At 37.3% G+C, this 16,113-nt stretch overlaps 1 protein-coding gene across 1 annotated transcript in view; it reads right to left on the bottom strand.

Annotated features, from left to right (window-relative positions):
• SLC38A1 (solute carrier family 38 member 1) overlaps positions 1 to 16,113 on the bottom strand; it is a 99,809-nt gene that overhangs the window by 37,669 nt on the left and 46,027 nt on the right. Inside the window, exons 4-5 of the mRNA XM_049783893.1 lie at positions 14,496 to 14,574; positions 14,007 to 14,122 (exon numbers count right to left, since the gene is read on the bottom strand). Coding sequence (XP_049639850.1) covers positions 14,007 to 14,122; positions 14,496 to 14,574 — 195 coding nt within the window. The remainder of the gene's footprint in view (positions 1 to 14,006; positions 14,123 to 14,495; positions 14,575 to 16,113) is intronic.

The following is a 16,113-nucleotide window of genomic DNA, read 5'->3' on the forward strand; positions in this document are numbered from 1 at the left end:
AATAATTGATGTTATTTCTGTCCTTGGATCCTCATTTTACTCTTTGTATTTATATGGAAATACTTAAAAACTTTCTTCTACATCACAATCCTGGGCATGTTCATTTTAAGATTGTTCTATCTTAAACATCCACAATTCTTTCAGCAATCATCCTATGAATATCTTGTTCCTCACATGTCAATTATGATCTAGGATAAGAAAAGCATAATGCTATCCCATATATTCTTTACAGAACAAAGTGCAGTAAGATTACTTAATTGAGTTGGGTTTCCTCCTTTAAGGCAGCCTATTCTGTCATTCACCTTTCTATGGTTGCCATGACACTTTTCATTCTTTTTTTTTTCTTTTTTCTTTTTTGGTTTTTGGGCCACACCCGGCGGTGCTCAGGGGTTACTCCTGGCTGTCTGCTCAGAAATAGCTCCTGGCAGGCACGGGGGACCATATGGGACACCGGGATTCGAACCAACCACCTTTGGTCCTGGATTGGCTGCTTGCAAGGCAAACACCGCTGTGCTATCTCTCCGGGCCCGTCACTTTTCATTCTTATTGCACTTTTATTTGCTTTCTGGTTAAGTAAGATTCCTGGTTTGATACTTTATTTCTTGTGCCTTTTTGTTTGTTTGTTTGTTTGTTTGGGTGCCATATCTGGCAATGCTTAGGGCTTACTCCTGACTCTGCACTCTGGGATCATTCTTGGCAAGGGTAGGGGGCTATCTGGATGCCTGGGATCAAACCTGACAAATGTCCTACTCGCTGTACTAACATTCTGGTTCCTAGTTGTTGTTTTCTTAAGCTAAGTGCAGGACTATGATCTTAATTTTGTACCATTTCATATTTTTAAAATTGTGTTATCTCTTTAAGTTACTGAACCTCTTTATTTAAGTATTAATTACCGTATTTTTTGCTCTATAAGACATCTGACCATAAGACGCAAATAGGTTTTAGATGCTCTCCTCCCCTGTACTCAGGCTTCAGCTCCAGGCAGCATTAGCTCTATAAGATGCGTGTGTGTGTGTGTGTGTGTGTGTGTGTGTGTGTGTGAGATATGGTATGAAAAATACGGTACTTCATCAAGGTTCATATCTTGAGGATGCTTTATCCAAGCCATGGGTACCAACTCTGACATGTGATATGACCTGTGGTCCATTCAACTGCTCAAGCCAATCATCCCTGATTTCTGGTCTACTTTTTCATCTCTCAAATCCAAATTTGAAATCAAATCCAAATTTAAAATCAAATCCAAATTCACTACAAGGCTCATAACACTTTTCTCTCCAAAATATATATCAAATCCATATGCTTTTATTCCCATCTCACTGCCATACTGTAACAGTTACTTGTCAAGACTCCCTTGTATTGACTTCTTTAATTTACCCTCCACCCAGAAGTCAAAATAATCTTTTTTTTATTGTTTTATTATATTTTCTATTACTAGACCACAGGACAGGCCGTTAGTGTCAAATCAGTCTGTCCTATTTGTCTATCTATATAGGATACAAACATAGTACTTAGCTACAAATAAGTGACTTTACAAATTTTAGAACTTCATTTGTAAGCCCTATGCTAAATATCTTGTCAAAATAATACATCCTGGGATAGTCCTAAGATCCAGTATCTATTCTTATGTCAAAGATAATTAGTTTAGTATAGCTAATTAAGAAAATCCTCTAGGGATAAATATTCTGCAGTAATTGACCATAAGCTATTTAATAATTTGCTCAATAATATTATTTATGGTCTTTTAGTACTTTTTTTTGTTTGTTTTTTGGCTACACCTGGTGACGCTAAGGGGTTACTCCTGGCTATGTGCTCAGAAAACACTCCTAGCTTGGGGACCATATGGGATGCCAGGGATCGAACCTCAGTCCATTCTATGCTAGGTGCGCAAGGCAAATGCCCTATCACTTGTGCCACTGCTCCAGCCCTGAGGAATCATAATGATTTTAAAGGGCAAAACTTGAGCCTATACATTTCAGTGAGTCTAGTTCTCAACATCATTGAACTAGTACTTAATTGCTGGCCACATGACCTGTGGGTAAATACTGTATCACTATACCTAGAACATAAACCCACAGAAACCTAGATTTACAACAAAAGAAGCATCAGAGTCAGCTTGGAGGTCTTAATATGAACTTCAGACCTGAGCTACTGTTAATTGGCTGATTTCCTCAGGTGTATTAGGGTAATATTTTCTGCATCAAGATTATTTTAAGATTATTTTTAAAGTAATCTTAAAGATTACTTAAGATTAGTTTTCTAGCATGAAGAATTATGAAACAATGATGTCATACTTTTGCTTAGATTAAATTGTATTAAAATTGTATAGTCTCTAACTCTTACACCTACCCTCATCCCACAAATTATTTGCACTCCTTAGTACAAAAGGGGCTCATTATCACTATATAGTTCTTCTTCTTCTAATAGCCAGTTAAAATTTAATATATGCGTGTATGGGTGCTGGGAGTCTAATCCAAGATGTCATACATTCAGAGGCTCTCCTGATGAGTTACATCCATAAAACTATTAAATTCTCTTTGCCAAAAGAAAAAGTTCTTATTACTAGTCCTGCTTTTATCTGTTATCATCTCCTGCCAATTCACATATGTAAAGATATATGAGGGTCAAGCCAACATTTAAAAGAAAATTAAAAAACTATTCAAATAAATTTACAAACTATCAGAAATATCACATTTCCTGGCCAACTATCTTTCTCTAGTCTTTTCCTCGTCTTGTTGGTCTTTCCTTCACTCTTGAATTTGCCTTCTACCTTTCCACATTCTCTCTATCTTCCTGTACTTTCCTCCTGCATATTTCCTTCCAGCTTTTTCTTTCCAACAACTCCACCAGTTCTTTTTTTTTTTTTTTTTTTTTTTGTTTTTGGGCCACCACCCGTTTGACGCTCAGTGGGTTACTCCTGCTATGTGCTCAGAAATCGCCCCTGGCTTGGGGGGACCATATGGGGACGCCGGGGGATCGAACCGCGGTCCGTTCCTTGGTAGTAGCTTACAAGGCAGACACCTTATCTCTAGCGCCACCTTCCCGGCCCCCAACTCACCCCAGTTCTTTCATTTCACACCCAGCTTTTCCTAAAAGAATTTCCAGTAGCAGAACGAGTTGCTTGCTTAGGACAATGTTCCCTAGAAGTTAAGGTTGGGCTCGTCAACATGGAGAACTCAACTGAAGATGAAGACCAAGAATTTAAAGTGGTTTTCTATGCTTGATAAGAAAACTAAGTTTCAGGAGACTAAAAAGGGATGGGTATTTGGGGTCCCTGAAGGAGGGAGTAAGGTACAGTGAGGCAGGTATGAGTTTAAAATATGTATGTATAGAGGAAACAAGCTAGAAGCTAAAAAGCTCTGAACCTCAATAAATGTTTTTCAAAAACAAAACAAAACAGTCAGTGACTTTTTGCCCAGTATATTAGAAAGACAGTGGAGTTAGGGAAATTTAGATGTTTGGAAAGAGGGGTATAAATAAAGGACTATGCCTGCTAAGCTATGTCAGACAAGGACAAAGAGGACCTTGATGAGATTCCAGGATAGGGAAATAGTAGATTATCTGAGAGGAAGTCCCCAGGAAAGAGAAGAGAACGTTCAGAAGAAGGATGTCTGGAGCATAACCCAGTGAGATAATAGGTGTAATCTGGGAAGGTTCCTGACCTAAAGAAGGCCATGCTGGTGTGAGGTTTATATGAAAAGGAAAGGGGTCCCAAAGGAGATAATTTCTTTAATGAGAATTCATACAGAAAGTGAAGAAAGGGACTGATGAAATCCTGAGTCCATAGCCATATAGTTTTTAAACATTAAAATTATTCAAACTTATCTTTTATATACAAAAATGTATTTCCGAGAAGTTCTAATATAGTTTAACAAAAACATTTTTTGTTGATCATTAGCAATTATAAATTTCACAATGTTGGTCCAGGTTAAGCACTTTAAAAAATTTCACTTATAAGTAATAGTAGTATTATTTTCCATTTTAATAGGTAAGAAAATTGATGTTAAGAGTGTTATATTTTTCCTAAATCAGAGTTATGAAACTCTAGACTCTAAAGTCTGTACCTACCACACTACATTGTCTGCTAGAAACAAACATCCACAGAATATATTAACAGTGGTAAAAACACAAGACCTGAGCAGAAGATCAAGAGAATAAAATACATAAAATATTTAACTGAACTATGTTTCAAAACTGATAACCTTGGTGATTTATTTATTTTTATGCATTTTCATAACACTCTGTAATGACTATTGTCCTTATAGTAAAAGTATTAAAATGAAAAAAAACTATAAATAAATATAAGAAAAGAGACTCTATGGCCGCTGGTAACATAAGTAATTATAAGTGTTACTTTCCCTTAAGGGTGAAGATGTCAGTTATCAGAAGCTTGCCCTTTGTAAGTGCCACCACTTGAGTGGGTGGGTTTTGTATCCTAGAGCTCATTAATGTGTCCCTATTTATTTAAAGAGATAGCAACATATTATAGAAAGAATAGAAGTATACGTATTCAGTCCAAAGCTGATTTATCACCTATATTTTTTAAATTATTATTAAAATTATTATTTTAACCTATATTAAATTTCAACATTCTGAAGGTCGGAGGGACCAGTGGTAGCATATTTGGTACGATCTAATATTTGGTAGCAATCTACTAGTATACGATTATTTGTGAATTTACAATTTGAACAAGAGAACAAAAAGATAGTCTAAGAAATTTTTTTTTACAGTTCTTCTTATAATCCTTTCCTATCTTTCTAGTAAAAATATCTAAATTCTTTGGTGCAAAGTTTCTCTTAAACTAGTCCTTGCTTGGGTATTTTACCTAAGACAATTAAGATGGGATCACCGCTGACTTAATATCTAATATAATCCTAAACTGAAAGAGACATTAAAAGAGGCAGGCGGATAAAATTTACAGTTTGCTTAATGTAGTTTGAGGCTAAAATAAGCTAGTAGGTAGTCTTGAACTTAAATGAAGAAGTTGTGCCAGTAATAATCCGCCCACACAAAACCACTTCCTTTTTTGCCTTTAGATCTTGGTAGAGGCTGTGGATTTCATGAGTGCTCCATTTATATGTTTATTCTTTTTTTAATTGAATCACAATGAATTACAAAGTTAAAAAGTTACTCAATATTTAAATTTAGGTATACAATGTTCCAACACCAGTCCCTTTGCCAGTATCCACTTTCTTCCTCTTGTGTCCCCAGTTTTCCTCTCCACTCCCAGCCTGTGTCTATGGCAGACAGTTTTGTCTTTTTCCTATTTGGCAAGATGGTTTCCAGTACTGTTACTGATAAGGTTTCCTGTGCATCACTTTATCTCTTTTCAACACCAGTCCTTTTCTAGACCCATTGCTTTCTATTGTGTCATGGTGGTCCCTTCCCTAAGGTATCCCTCCACCTATCACAGTAGGCAAACTCCTAGGACTAGTTCTCCTGTTCTTCATATGTATTATTACGTGACATTAGTTATTTTCCCTACCATGTTGTCTTTATATGTCACATATAAGTGAGATCATTGTCTGTTCTTCTTCTGACTCATTTCATTCAGCATGATTACTCTCCAGATCCATCTATATAAGGCAAATTGCCTGAGCTTCATTTTTTCTTATAACTGAGGTAGTTTTTCATTGTGGTTTTTTTTTTTTTTTTTTTTGGTCACACCCTGTAGCACTCAGGGTTACTCCTGGCTCTATGCTCAGAAATCACTCCTGGCAGGCTCGGGGGACCAAATTGGGATGCTGGGATTCGAAACCACGGTCCTTCTGCATGTGAGGCAAGACACCTTACCTCCAAGCTTATCTCTCTGGCCATGTTTATTTGTATTATTTGTATTATAGCTCCTTTATCCTGTAATCTGGTGTTTGGACACTTGGGTTGTCTCCAGATTTGGGCTAGTTGTTAATAGTGCTAGGAATAAACATAGGAGTACAAATGTCTTTTCTGCATTATGTTTTTGAGTCCATAGAAATATATTCAGGAATGAAATTGCTTGCTCATAGGGAAAGTCAATTGCTAGCTTTCTGAGAAATATTTGTATGGTCTTCCAAATAGGCTGGACCAGCTGACAGTTCCCACCAGCAGTGAAAGAGGGTCTCTTTTCTGTTGTATCCACACTAAGTTAACTGCCATTCTTTTTGTTGAGTGTCATCTGTGGTGAGGGTGACATTTAGTTGCTGTTTTGATTGCATTTCCCTGATGCTTAGTGATCTAGAACACTTTTAATATGCCTTTAAAGCCATTTGGGTTTATTCTTCTATTCACCTCTTCTCCCCATTTTTTGATAGGATTAGGAATTTTTTGCTTATACAATTCTATCAGGTACTTGTATAAATTGGATATTAATATATATGATTAATATATAATATACTGCATATTAATCCTTTATCAAATGAGTGGTGGGCAAATAATTTCTCTTAATCTGTGCCACTGACATGTCTTAACATGTTTTTATTCCTCTTCTTTCATTCCACAATGTAAATAGTTTCAATTCTCCTCAAATGTAGATCTTTACCTTTCAAAATCTTTATCATATTGCTGAAGGAATGACTCCTAATTGACAGAAAAATTCCTGTCATTTAAATAACCACTAGAATGGTTCTTAATGGTTATAAGGTTATACTGAAGAAAGTAACGTGCTGATAATTAGTGAGATAGAAAAGTGCGTGGTGCTTGGTGAGTTCCACTCTAGTAGGAAAGCACAGGTTAGGGACTTCAGTAATGTTTTAGCTGTTTCCATGGCAACAATGCATATTTAAGGGTAGAGGAAGAGGTTAAGAGACATAACATGTGCTTGATTGTTTTTCTCTCCCCTTCACTACCAATTGCTGTCAGTAAGGGCACAAAAATTCATCATGTCATCTTTGGTAAACCTTAGGTTCTTTTTTTTTTTTTTTGGTTTTGGGCCACACCCGGTAACGCTTAGGGGTTACTCCTGGCTATGTGCTCAGAAGTTGCTCCTGTTGGGGGACCATATGGGATGCCGGGGGATCAAACCGCGGTCCGTCCAAGGTTAGCACAGGCAAGGCAGGCACCTTACCTTTAGCGCCACCCGCCCGGCCCCCAAACCTTAGGTTTCTTATAAAATAAGGGGTGATAGTAGAGTTGTATAAAAATCCTAGGAAATAATCTATTTCATAACTATCATCCTTTTTTTCTTTACTCTTAAAAGAACATTTTCAGTTAGCAAGCTATACAAAGGGGCTACAGGTGGCTTTACTCTTCATGCAGTAGTTTTGCAGTTCCTGATACAGATGTAGATCACTGATACCATGTGCCTGATAAAAAGGTGAATCCGATAAACCATAAACAATAGAAAAGCAATAGGCCCATGCAGGGACAGTTTTTTTAGTAGAACCAAGAAGCTATCACCCTGTAGGTAATAAAATTCACAATCTAAATATATAAAACTCAAGTGACCTATTATGCAAACACACTTGCAGTACTATAACTCAAACACATGAATAGGAAATACATTCTATGCATCAGAAATGAATAATACCGTAAGTGTATAGACAGTACAGCTAAGTTGCTTTTCTGAAGGTTAAGAAAGAACTGTGCTACATATGAAGGCCAGTGCTCACTTGTTTTTTGGGTAGTGTGCCCACACTCACGACTTAACCATCTCTGGGGCTAAGAAGTCAGACTTTCTTGGAATCCCTTATCAAGTACATCAGAGATGAATCACCAACTAACCCTAACTGCCTAACTTCTGAAACCAATGGGTGGGACTCATCTTTCACACTTGAAAACTTTCAGTTTGCAAAATGGGCACTTGTTAGCAAGCTAGCTACTTTCTCACGTCCCTATTTCCAAAAAGTTTCTTAAGTCAGTGAATTTCAGTAGTGTTCAATGGCTCTGTTGCTGTCCTTTTTGCATGTATTTCAAATGATGGCAGGCCTAAATGTTCCATTTCTCTCCTTCCAGTATTATTATTCCCAAACAAGAGACTTTGATGCCAGATAAAGGACAAATATTTTCTCTGAAATATTTCTAAGTAACAGTGACTATTAACTTAGAAAATTTCAAAAACAAGTAACTATCTGCTGCAGAGCTGTAGGCAGGAGGAAAGAGGGACAAAAGGGAAAGTGGGGACATGGATGGTAGGATATATGAACTGGTGAAGCACAATTGTACCTCAATTAATTGACAATGAAGTACATTGTATGACTGGAATTCAATCATGAACAACTTTGTAACTATGAATCTCATGATGATGTAATTACAGAATTTACTTATAAAAACTCAAAACAAACACACAAAAACAATTGATTTACAAGATGGAATACAAGACTATACTCAAGGGCTTAGGATCATGAGGGACATAGCAGAGTTTCCTTACTGAACTTCCTCTTGACTATCCCATTTTTAAAATCATAAGATCCCATTTTGTCTTTCCTTGGGAGGCAAATAACTTAAAAATATTCAGACAAAACTTAATATTAATATAGCAATAATTTAACATAATCATATAGACATTTTGTTGTTGTTGTTTTTGGGTCACACCCAGCAGCGCTCAGGTAAGGTTACTCCAGGCTCTATGCTCAGAAATCGCTCCTGGCAGGCTCGGGGGACCATATGGGATGCTGGAATTTGAACCATCATCCTTCTTCATGCAAGGCAAACGTCCTACCTCCATGCTGTCCTCTCTGGCCCATATAAACATTTTGTCTTTATTTTCTTTGCTTTTGTGCCACATTCAGCGATTTTAAGACTTATTCCTGGCTCTATGTTCAAATATTATTCTGGGTAGGTGGTCAAGTGGCATTTAGGATGCTAGGGTTCAAACAAAGGCAAGGCAAGTCTTCTACTTAAAATCACCTATCTTATCTCTTTAGTCCTATATATAGACATATTTGTTACTCTAAGTGAAAAATGATCATCTCAAATGGGATTGTGTCAGACTTTCTTATATATATATATATATATATATATATATATAATATATATATATATATATAATATTGAAAATAAAAAGGCTATGCTGAGGTTAGTTATTTCAGATACAAACCTAATGGAATAATGAGCTCATCACTGTGGTTAAGATAATAGCAAACAATACACAAAAGAAATATACATACACATAAGAAAGACAGCAGTGTAAATGCATAATCAAACTGCCATATGACCTAGCAATTCAGCTTTTTGAGTATATATCACCAGGACAGAAATACACTCATCTAAAAGGATGTATGGCACTCTACTGTTCATACAGCGCACTCAGTACAATAGTAAGAGTGGAACCAACCTAGATCTCCAACAACAGATGATTGAATTATGAAGATGTATACTATACATATATATACACATATATGTAAGTATATTGTGGTACATATACACATTGGAACATTATATATCTCGTAAGTAATGATGCAATCATGCAATTTGCTGCAACATGGATGGAAGTGGAAAATACGTTAAATGAAGTAAGCCAGAAGAATAGATACAGAATGATTTCACTTATATGTGGTATTTAAGATAACTGCAATAAGAAATGCCATGATTTAAATGGGATTGTTGAAAATACACTAGGTCTCAGAGAAGAAAATAAATTGGATTGGAGGATGAGAAAGACAAAAATTAAAGGAGAGAGGAGTCTAGGAGTCTCAGGTGCATCGGTGGCATTAAGAAGGGACAGAACTATAGCTAGAGCAATAGCACAGTGGGTAGGACATTTGTCTTGCACATGACTGACCCCGGCATTAACCCAACTTTGATCTCTGGCATCCCATCCCGTATTGTCCCCCAAGCCTGCCTGGAGTGATTCCTGAGTGGGGAGTCAGAAGTAACTGGCTCAAAGTGTGGCTCAGTGTAAGTGCGACTGGGTGTGGTTCCCCACAACACTATCCCCCCCCCAATAATCCAAGCCAGAGTCAACAACAATGAGATTATTAGACCCAAACTTTAACAATCAATATTTAAATAAATACAATAGTTTTTACTATTTTCCAGTCATCATTAGTCCTCTTTATAACCTCCATCTCCCTACTCTTTCCTTATATTAACTTTCACAGCAGTTCTATGGTACTAAAAGACTTTTTCTTTTCTTTCTTTTTTTTTTTTTACAGAGGCAGAATCAAAGACAGTGCTTTGATTTGTTCACGCCTACTGCTGAGCCAGATTCCTGGCTCTAAAACTTCTGATTGCTGCCTTTCAAGGTTGTCTTTCATTCTGGTGTGTGTGGAGCGGTCAGCTCCCAAGCAGTGTTTTAGGAGATAAGGGGGCTCCTACTGGTGAATCTCAGCTCCTCCTTCAATACTCATCTCAGCTCATCATCATGGATTTACTGCTGCTTGGGTCCTGCAGTACTGGAGATATCTGGGCTACCATTGTTTGATTCTAGGGCCATCCAGGGGTCACATCCAAGTAGTGTGGTTGGGTTGTATATAGTGCTGGAAAAATGAACCTGAGTTTGGGTGCATATTCGGGATGTGCCTTAACCAGTTACACTATCTCCCAGTCCCATATTTTATCTCTTTATTCTCACAACCAAGTGAAATAAAAAAATGATACAAATCAAAGGAACCTGAAATTATGATCAGCCAAAAAAAAAATAAAAATAAACACATTATATGGACTGTCACATTGTCTCACAACAAATTCTCATATTCTCTCTCTCTCTCTCTCTCGTCCTCTCTCTCTCTCTCTCTCTCATCTCTCTCTCTCTCATTTTTGGGCCACACCCGGTGGCGCTCAGGGGTTCCTCCTGACTCTGCGTTCAGAAATTGCTCCTTGTAGTCTCAGGGGACTATATAGGAATCCAAGAATTGAACCCAGGTCCGTCCTGGCTCAGTCGCATGCAAGGCAAACGGCCTATTGCCATGCTATTGCTCCGGCCCAATAAATTCTCTTTTTTTTTGAAGGCGGGGCCATAACTGCAATGTTCAGGTTACTCCTAGCTCTAACTCAGGATTCCCTCCTATCAGAGCTTGGGGGTCCAATAAGAAGTACTGGCTGACCGTGTGCAAAGCAAGCACCCCACCCACCATGTTCATCTCTCCAACCCTCAAAAAGTTTTCAAAGACATTATTTGAATCTATACTATATATACCCTCCTTTCCTCCTTATTTATTTATTTATTTATTTTTAATCTTGGTCCACATTAGCTGTGCTTAGGGCTTACTCGTGGATGTTCTGGGGGAACATCTGGAGATTGAACCTAGATCAGCTACATGCAAGGCAAGTGCTTTACCCACAGTGCTATCTCTAGGGCTCCTATTTGCTTTTGTATGATTTAAACTTTAGGGCTACATTACTAAAATAACACATACATAACACATATCAAGAAATTATAGAAAATAGGGGCCGGAGAGATAGCATGGAGGTAAGGTGTTTGCCTTTCATGCAGGAGATCATCAGTTCGAATCCCGGCGTCCCATATGGTCCCCCGTGCCTGCCAGGAGCAATTTCTGAGCGTGAAGCCAGGAATAACCCCTGAGCACTGCCGGGTGTGACCCAAAAACCACAAAAAAAAAAAAAAAGAAATTATAGAAAATATACTAAAACATTTACTGTTTATCAAATTCTGGTACTAAAATAAGTGTCTTATTTACCTAGTATGATGTTGCAGAGGTGACATATTTTCTTAAAAATATGTCTTTAACCAAAATAAAAAGGAATTTTCCTGCTTAGGGCTACAGTGCAGAAATATAAAGAAATATAAAATTAAAAACAAAGCAAGACCTTCTTTCTTGTTAATAGTTATTTTTAATTTCTAATTTTGTTACGATGTGTTTATTGGAAGGTGGTCTGAAAAAGGCAGTTATAAAAAGATAGAAAGGGTTTTCAGTGAAGATTTTATTTAGCACCTGCTGTCCCTTTCTTAAGTCCTACAGAAAAATTAGTTTAATGAGATCCTTTTAACATTTTAACTTAAAGTAGTTTGTGCTTCAGCACATCCCCCAAATTGTTTCCCTCAGGATACAGCCTCTGTACTCTAACATTTACCTTCTGAATAATCATAAAAGCCTATAAAAATTAGAAAAACACAAAACTTAAGAGCATTTTAAATATAGGTCAAAATCCACTGAATGGAATTGAATTAGATGTGTGCTAAACAAGGATGACAGCCATTATGGTCAGGTAAAATAATGAGTCCCCAAATCATCCAACAAAAAAGCAACAAGTCCAGCAAGAACTTGTAACTCAGCCTCAGCGAGACACAGAGGAGCCTTCCAGATGATTTTCTTAAGAAGTAAAGACAAGTTGGACTACTTTCCCATATTGGTCAATATGTGCCTGGAACAGGGCCTTTTCCCAGATATCCTTAGACTGCCAACTGCTTCTTGGCCTAGCAGCTGCAAAGCAGCTGGTTTTACAACAGTCATAGAAAGAGCCCTTGTTCTGAGGTAGGAGAGGCCTACATTTTGTGAAAAACTTGTAAATTTGGCTCTTTTTTACAGTTAACATGAGTCTTTTTATTGCTTTGCTTCTTGGAATATACTCAATTGGTGCTCAAGGTCATGCTCATGGTACTTAGCCTAGATTGAGAACCCAGGGCTCCTGAAAGTGAATACGGGGCTCCTATATGTAAAATATGTGATCTAGCTCTTTACGCATCTTATCAGTATCTTTTCTGAATCTTAACCTGGAGATTTGGTGTACTGTGCTGACATGTCTTGCAAATAACCAGACAATCTACACCAGTTTTATTTAGGAGAAGTCTTTCTATAATTATGAAAAGTCATTAATCTACTGTTTATTTTGTTTCAATAAGAAACATAAGTGAGGGATCGGAGCAAAAGCACAGCGGTAGGGTGTTTGCCTTGCACATGGCCATCCAGGACGGACCTTGGTTTGATCCTCAGCATTCCATATGTTCCCCCAAGCCAGGAGCGATATCTGAGCTCTTAGCCGGGAGTAACCCCTTAGCATCACTGGGTGTGGCCCAAAAAGCAAAAGAAAAAAAAAGGAGAAAAAAAGAATCAAAAAGTTAGCTCATTTATCCCTAAATTCTAGGAATAGTAGACTGAATACAAGAACTTATTTCTGCTTCTTCCTACTCTCCCAGTAAAGTGATTATTTAAAGCCATAAATATTAAATTATTTTCCATATTATAGGTCACATACAGCCAACCCACCGTACTCTTGGATTACTCCTAGTTCTGTGCTTGAAGGTGGCTCCTAGTTGTGCTAAGGAATCATACTGGTGCCAGAGATTGAACTAAGGTTAGCTGCATGCAAGGCAAGCACCTTCTTTATTCTCTCTCTGGCTCAAAAGGAAAATTACTTAATGGAGCAAGAGATAATTCAGGGGTTAAGGCACATGTCTTGCATGCATTTGATGAAAGGTTCAAGCCCAAAATCACATAGTGCCCAAGCAGCATAGGATACAACCAATGGAGGGCCTCTGAGTACAGCCAGATCTGGCATTCTAGAGCCCCAGCACCAGTGGGGTGAGCTAGATGATCCTGGTACCAAAAAGGCCTGAGCAGCACCAGATCCTTGTGCCTTTTTGTGTTGGTATTGAACCACTGGCCCAAATGACCAAGAATTACCTAAAAAGTCCTGGCATCCTAAGTAGCAAAAGAAAGAAAGAAAAGAATTCCTTTCACTGAATCTCAGTAAAAGTGCATACTAATTTCTCATCTTCAAAACACTGAATGCTCCTATACTTTTAAAACCTATTATTTATATGTATTACAAAGAAACTTGCAACTATCTTTGGCTATGGCATATATGCTCTATAGTAATTCATGTTGCTATGTTTATGGTGATGGTAAATGACTGGGATAAATACCATTTAAGATTTTGACTACTGAACTGGGACTTTAAGTTATGGGTAGAGTTCAAAATGAGAAAAACAATGCTAAATACATGTTTTAATCCTTTTTACAAACGTGTAGCTTTGTATTTAAATGTACCATATTAATATATGTACTGATAAAATTATAAAGACTTAAAAAGAAATATAGTTACTTAAAATATTTCTAATGTCATAAGTACAAAGAAAAGCATACAGATTAAAATTTTAAATTGCAGCTAAGAACTGAAATGTCAACACTCACAGAAAAAGAAGGATTCCAGTGTTTGCCAGGGCAAACGCCAGTCCTAGAATTCCACTGCCCATAATGGCGTTGCTTAGGTTGAAGACAGACATGCCCAAGGAGGTTGTTCCTGGAATCTGAACAAAGAGACAAACATTCACATTAGGCAAGCTCTTACTCGAGAAAGTTGATCACACTTTAAAGCACATCATACTTTCACATTATAGTTACAATTTAAAGTATGAAATAAAGTTATGATTTAAAGAATACCATATGATTTATGAGTTATGATTTAAAGAACTATTAGGGAATCTACATAGAAATAAACTTCAAGAAATCCTTCCTAAGAAATCAAGTTTTTTAGTAGGTTTTAGGAGAAAAGTACATAGTATATGAGAAATAGTTTGGTGACTATATTTAGCTATGCTCTTGGTACTCTGCTACACATGTTGGAAAAATCTCAACACATGTGATTAAATATTAAGCATATTTTTCTATAATGACACTTACATATTCATCACATTTCTTTTTCTCCAAATGACTATTGGTGAGACTCCTTCTACTTTCACGGTCAGAAATAAATTTGCTGCAAAGACACATGTAACATGTTTAACTTCATGACAATTGATTCAAAGCATAACATAATAATAATTATTAATAACTTATTACTTACCCAAATATCAGATAAAAAGTAATCAACTGTTATTTAATGTTTTATATACCTAGTCAATATCCCCTTATATTTTTCTTTTTACATGTTAATAGTCTATATTTTTGTTTTACCAAATAAATTATAAATAAGGAAAATACTTTGCCTTACTCATTAATATTTTTATTTTGCTTCTGTTGAACTGCAGTTGATATTATATTAGTTTCAGATATATAATGTAAATACTTGATATTTGTACAAGATATTCATATATATTGCAAGATGATCCCTATAATAAATATAGGTTAAACATTCACCACCCCACATATTAAAATTTTGTTTTCTCACCACAGCAAACACAAAGGGGAAGATGCATAGAAGACCACAAGCTCAATGAGTGAAAATAACACAGAAAACTCTACTATAATCAACAAGCTCAGTAATGTCTGGAAGAAAAAAGATAGAGCAAGAAGCAGGTGCTCTAAGATGCGAGCAAGACACCCCAAGAAGTTTTAGCCAGAATGATAATGAAGAGAAAGGAGGGAAAAGAGCTTGATGTTGAAGTCAGTGGGTTCATGGAGGGATTTGTGTCACCAACATGCCCACTACCTTGCACTCTGTTTCACCTGAGGAAGGAATGATCTAACCACATGTGGTCCAAGCTCAGCTACTTGTCTCAACTTGGCTGATCATGATGGTGTGCTGAGGAGATTCCTGCCTTCTCTGCAGGGAAGATTTTTGTTGAATACCCTCACTTCCTTCACTTCAATAAGTTTTCTGATCCTGACTGAACGAGGCCTAGGATCTGGGAGAGATCCACAGTGATCAGTAGTCCTTTGATACCTCTGCTAGAAATCCACTCCTGGGGCCTACCCTGATGTTTTTAGGGTTCACTAGTATCCTTATCTACTGTTTTCTCCAGTTTTTCAGAAATTCAGGCTGAACGCAGATTTTATTCAGCCCTAACACAATGGTACAACTTCCTTTCCTTCGCACTGTGGGGTCAGAAATTGCTATTCTGTGTTTATAAAGGGATAATCTCTTAACTAGGATGAAATGTATTTTTACGTGTGACCTCTCAGGCACTACATAATATTCTGGCCTTTGTGTGCTACTGGAGTTACAGGTGCTGTACCCTTGTACTGTACATTTTATGCTCTCCTCTGCATATAGGGCCTTTCAAAAAAATTTAAAGCAGTTTATTTTATTTATTAATTGATTGGTTTTTGGGCCACACCCAGGATGTTAAGGGATACTCCTGGCTCTGTGCTCAGAAAATCGCTCCTGTCAAGCTTGGGGGACCTTATGGGATGCCGAGAATTGAAACGGGTCTGTCTCGGGCTGTGCCATCTCTCTGGCCCCACTTTTCAAAATCTTTTTTTTTTTTTTGGATCACATCCGTTTGATGCTCAGGGGTTACTCCTGGCTAAGCAGAAATCTCCCCTGGCTTGGGGGGACCATATGGGACGCCGGGGGATC

This window comes from Suncus etruscus, chromosome 11, assembly GCF_024139225.1.
Source record: "Suncus etruscus isolate mSunEtr1 chromosome 11, mSunEtr1.pri.cur, whole genome shotgun sequence".
Taxonomy (NCBI): domain Eukaryota; kingdom Metazoa; phylum Chordata; class Mammalia; order Eulipotyphla; family Soricidae; genus Suncus; species Suncus etruscus.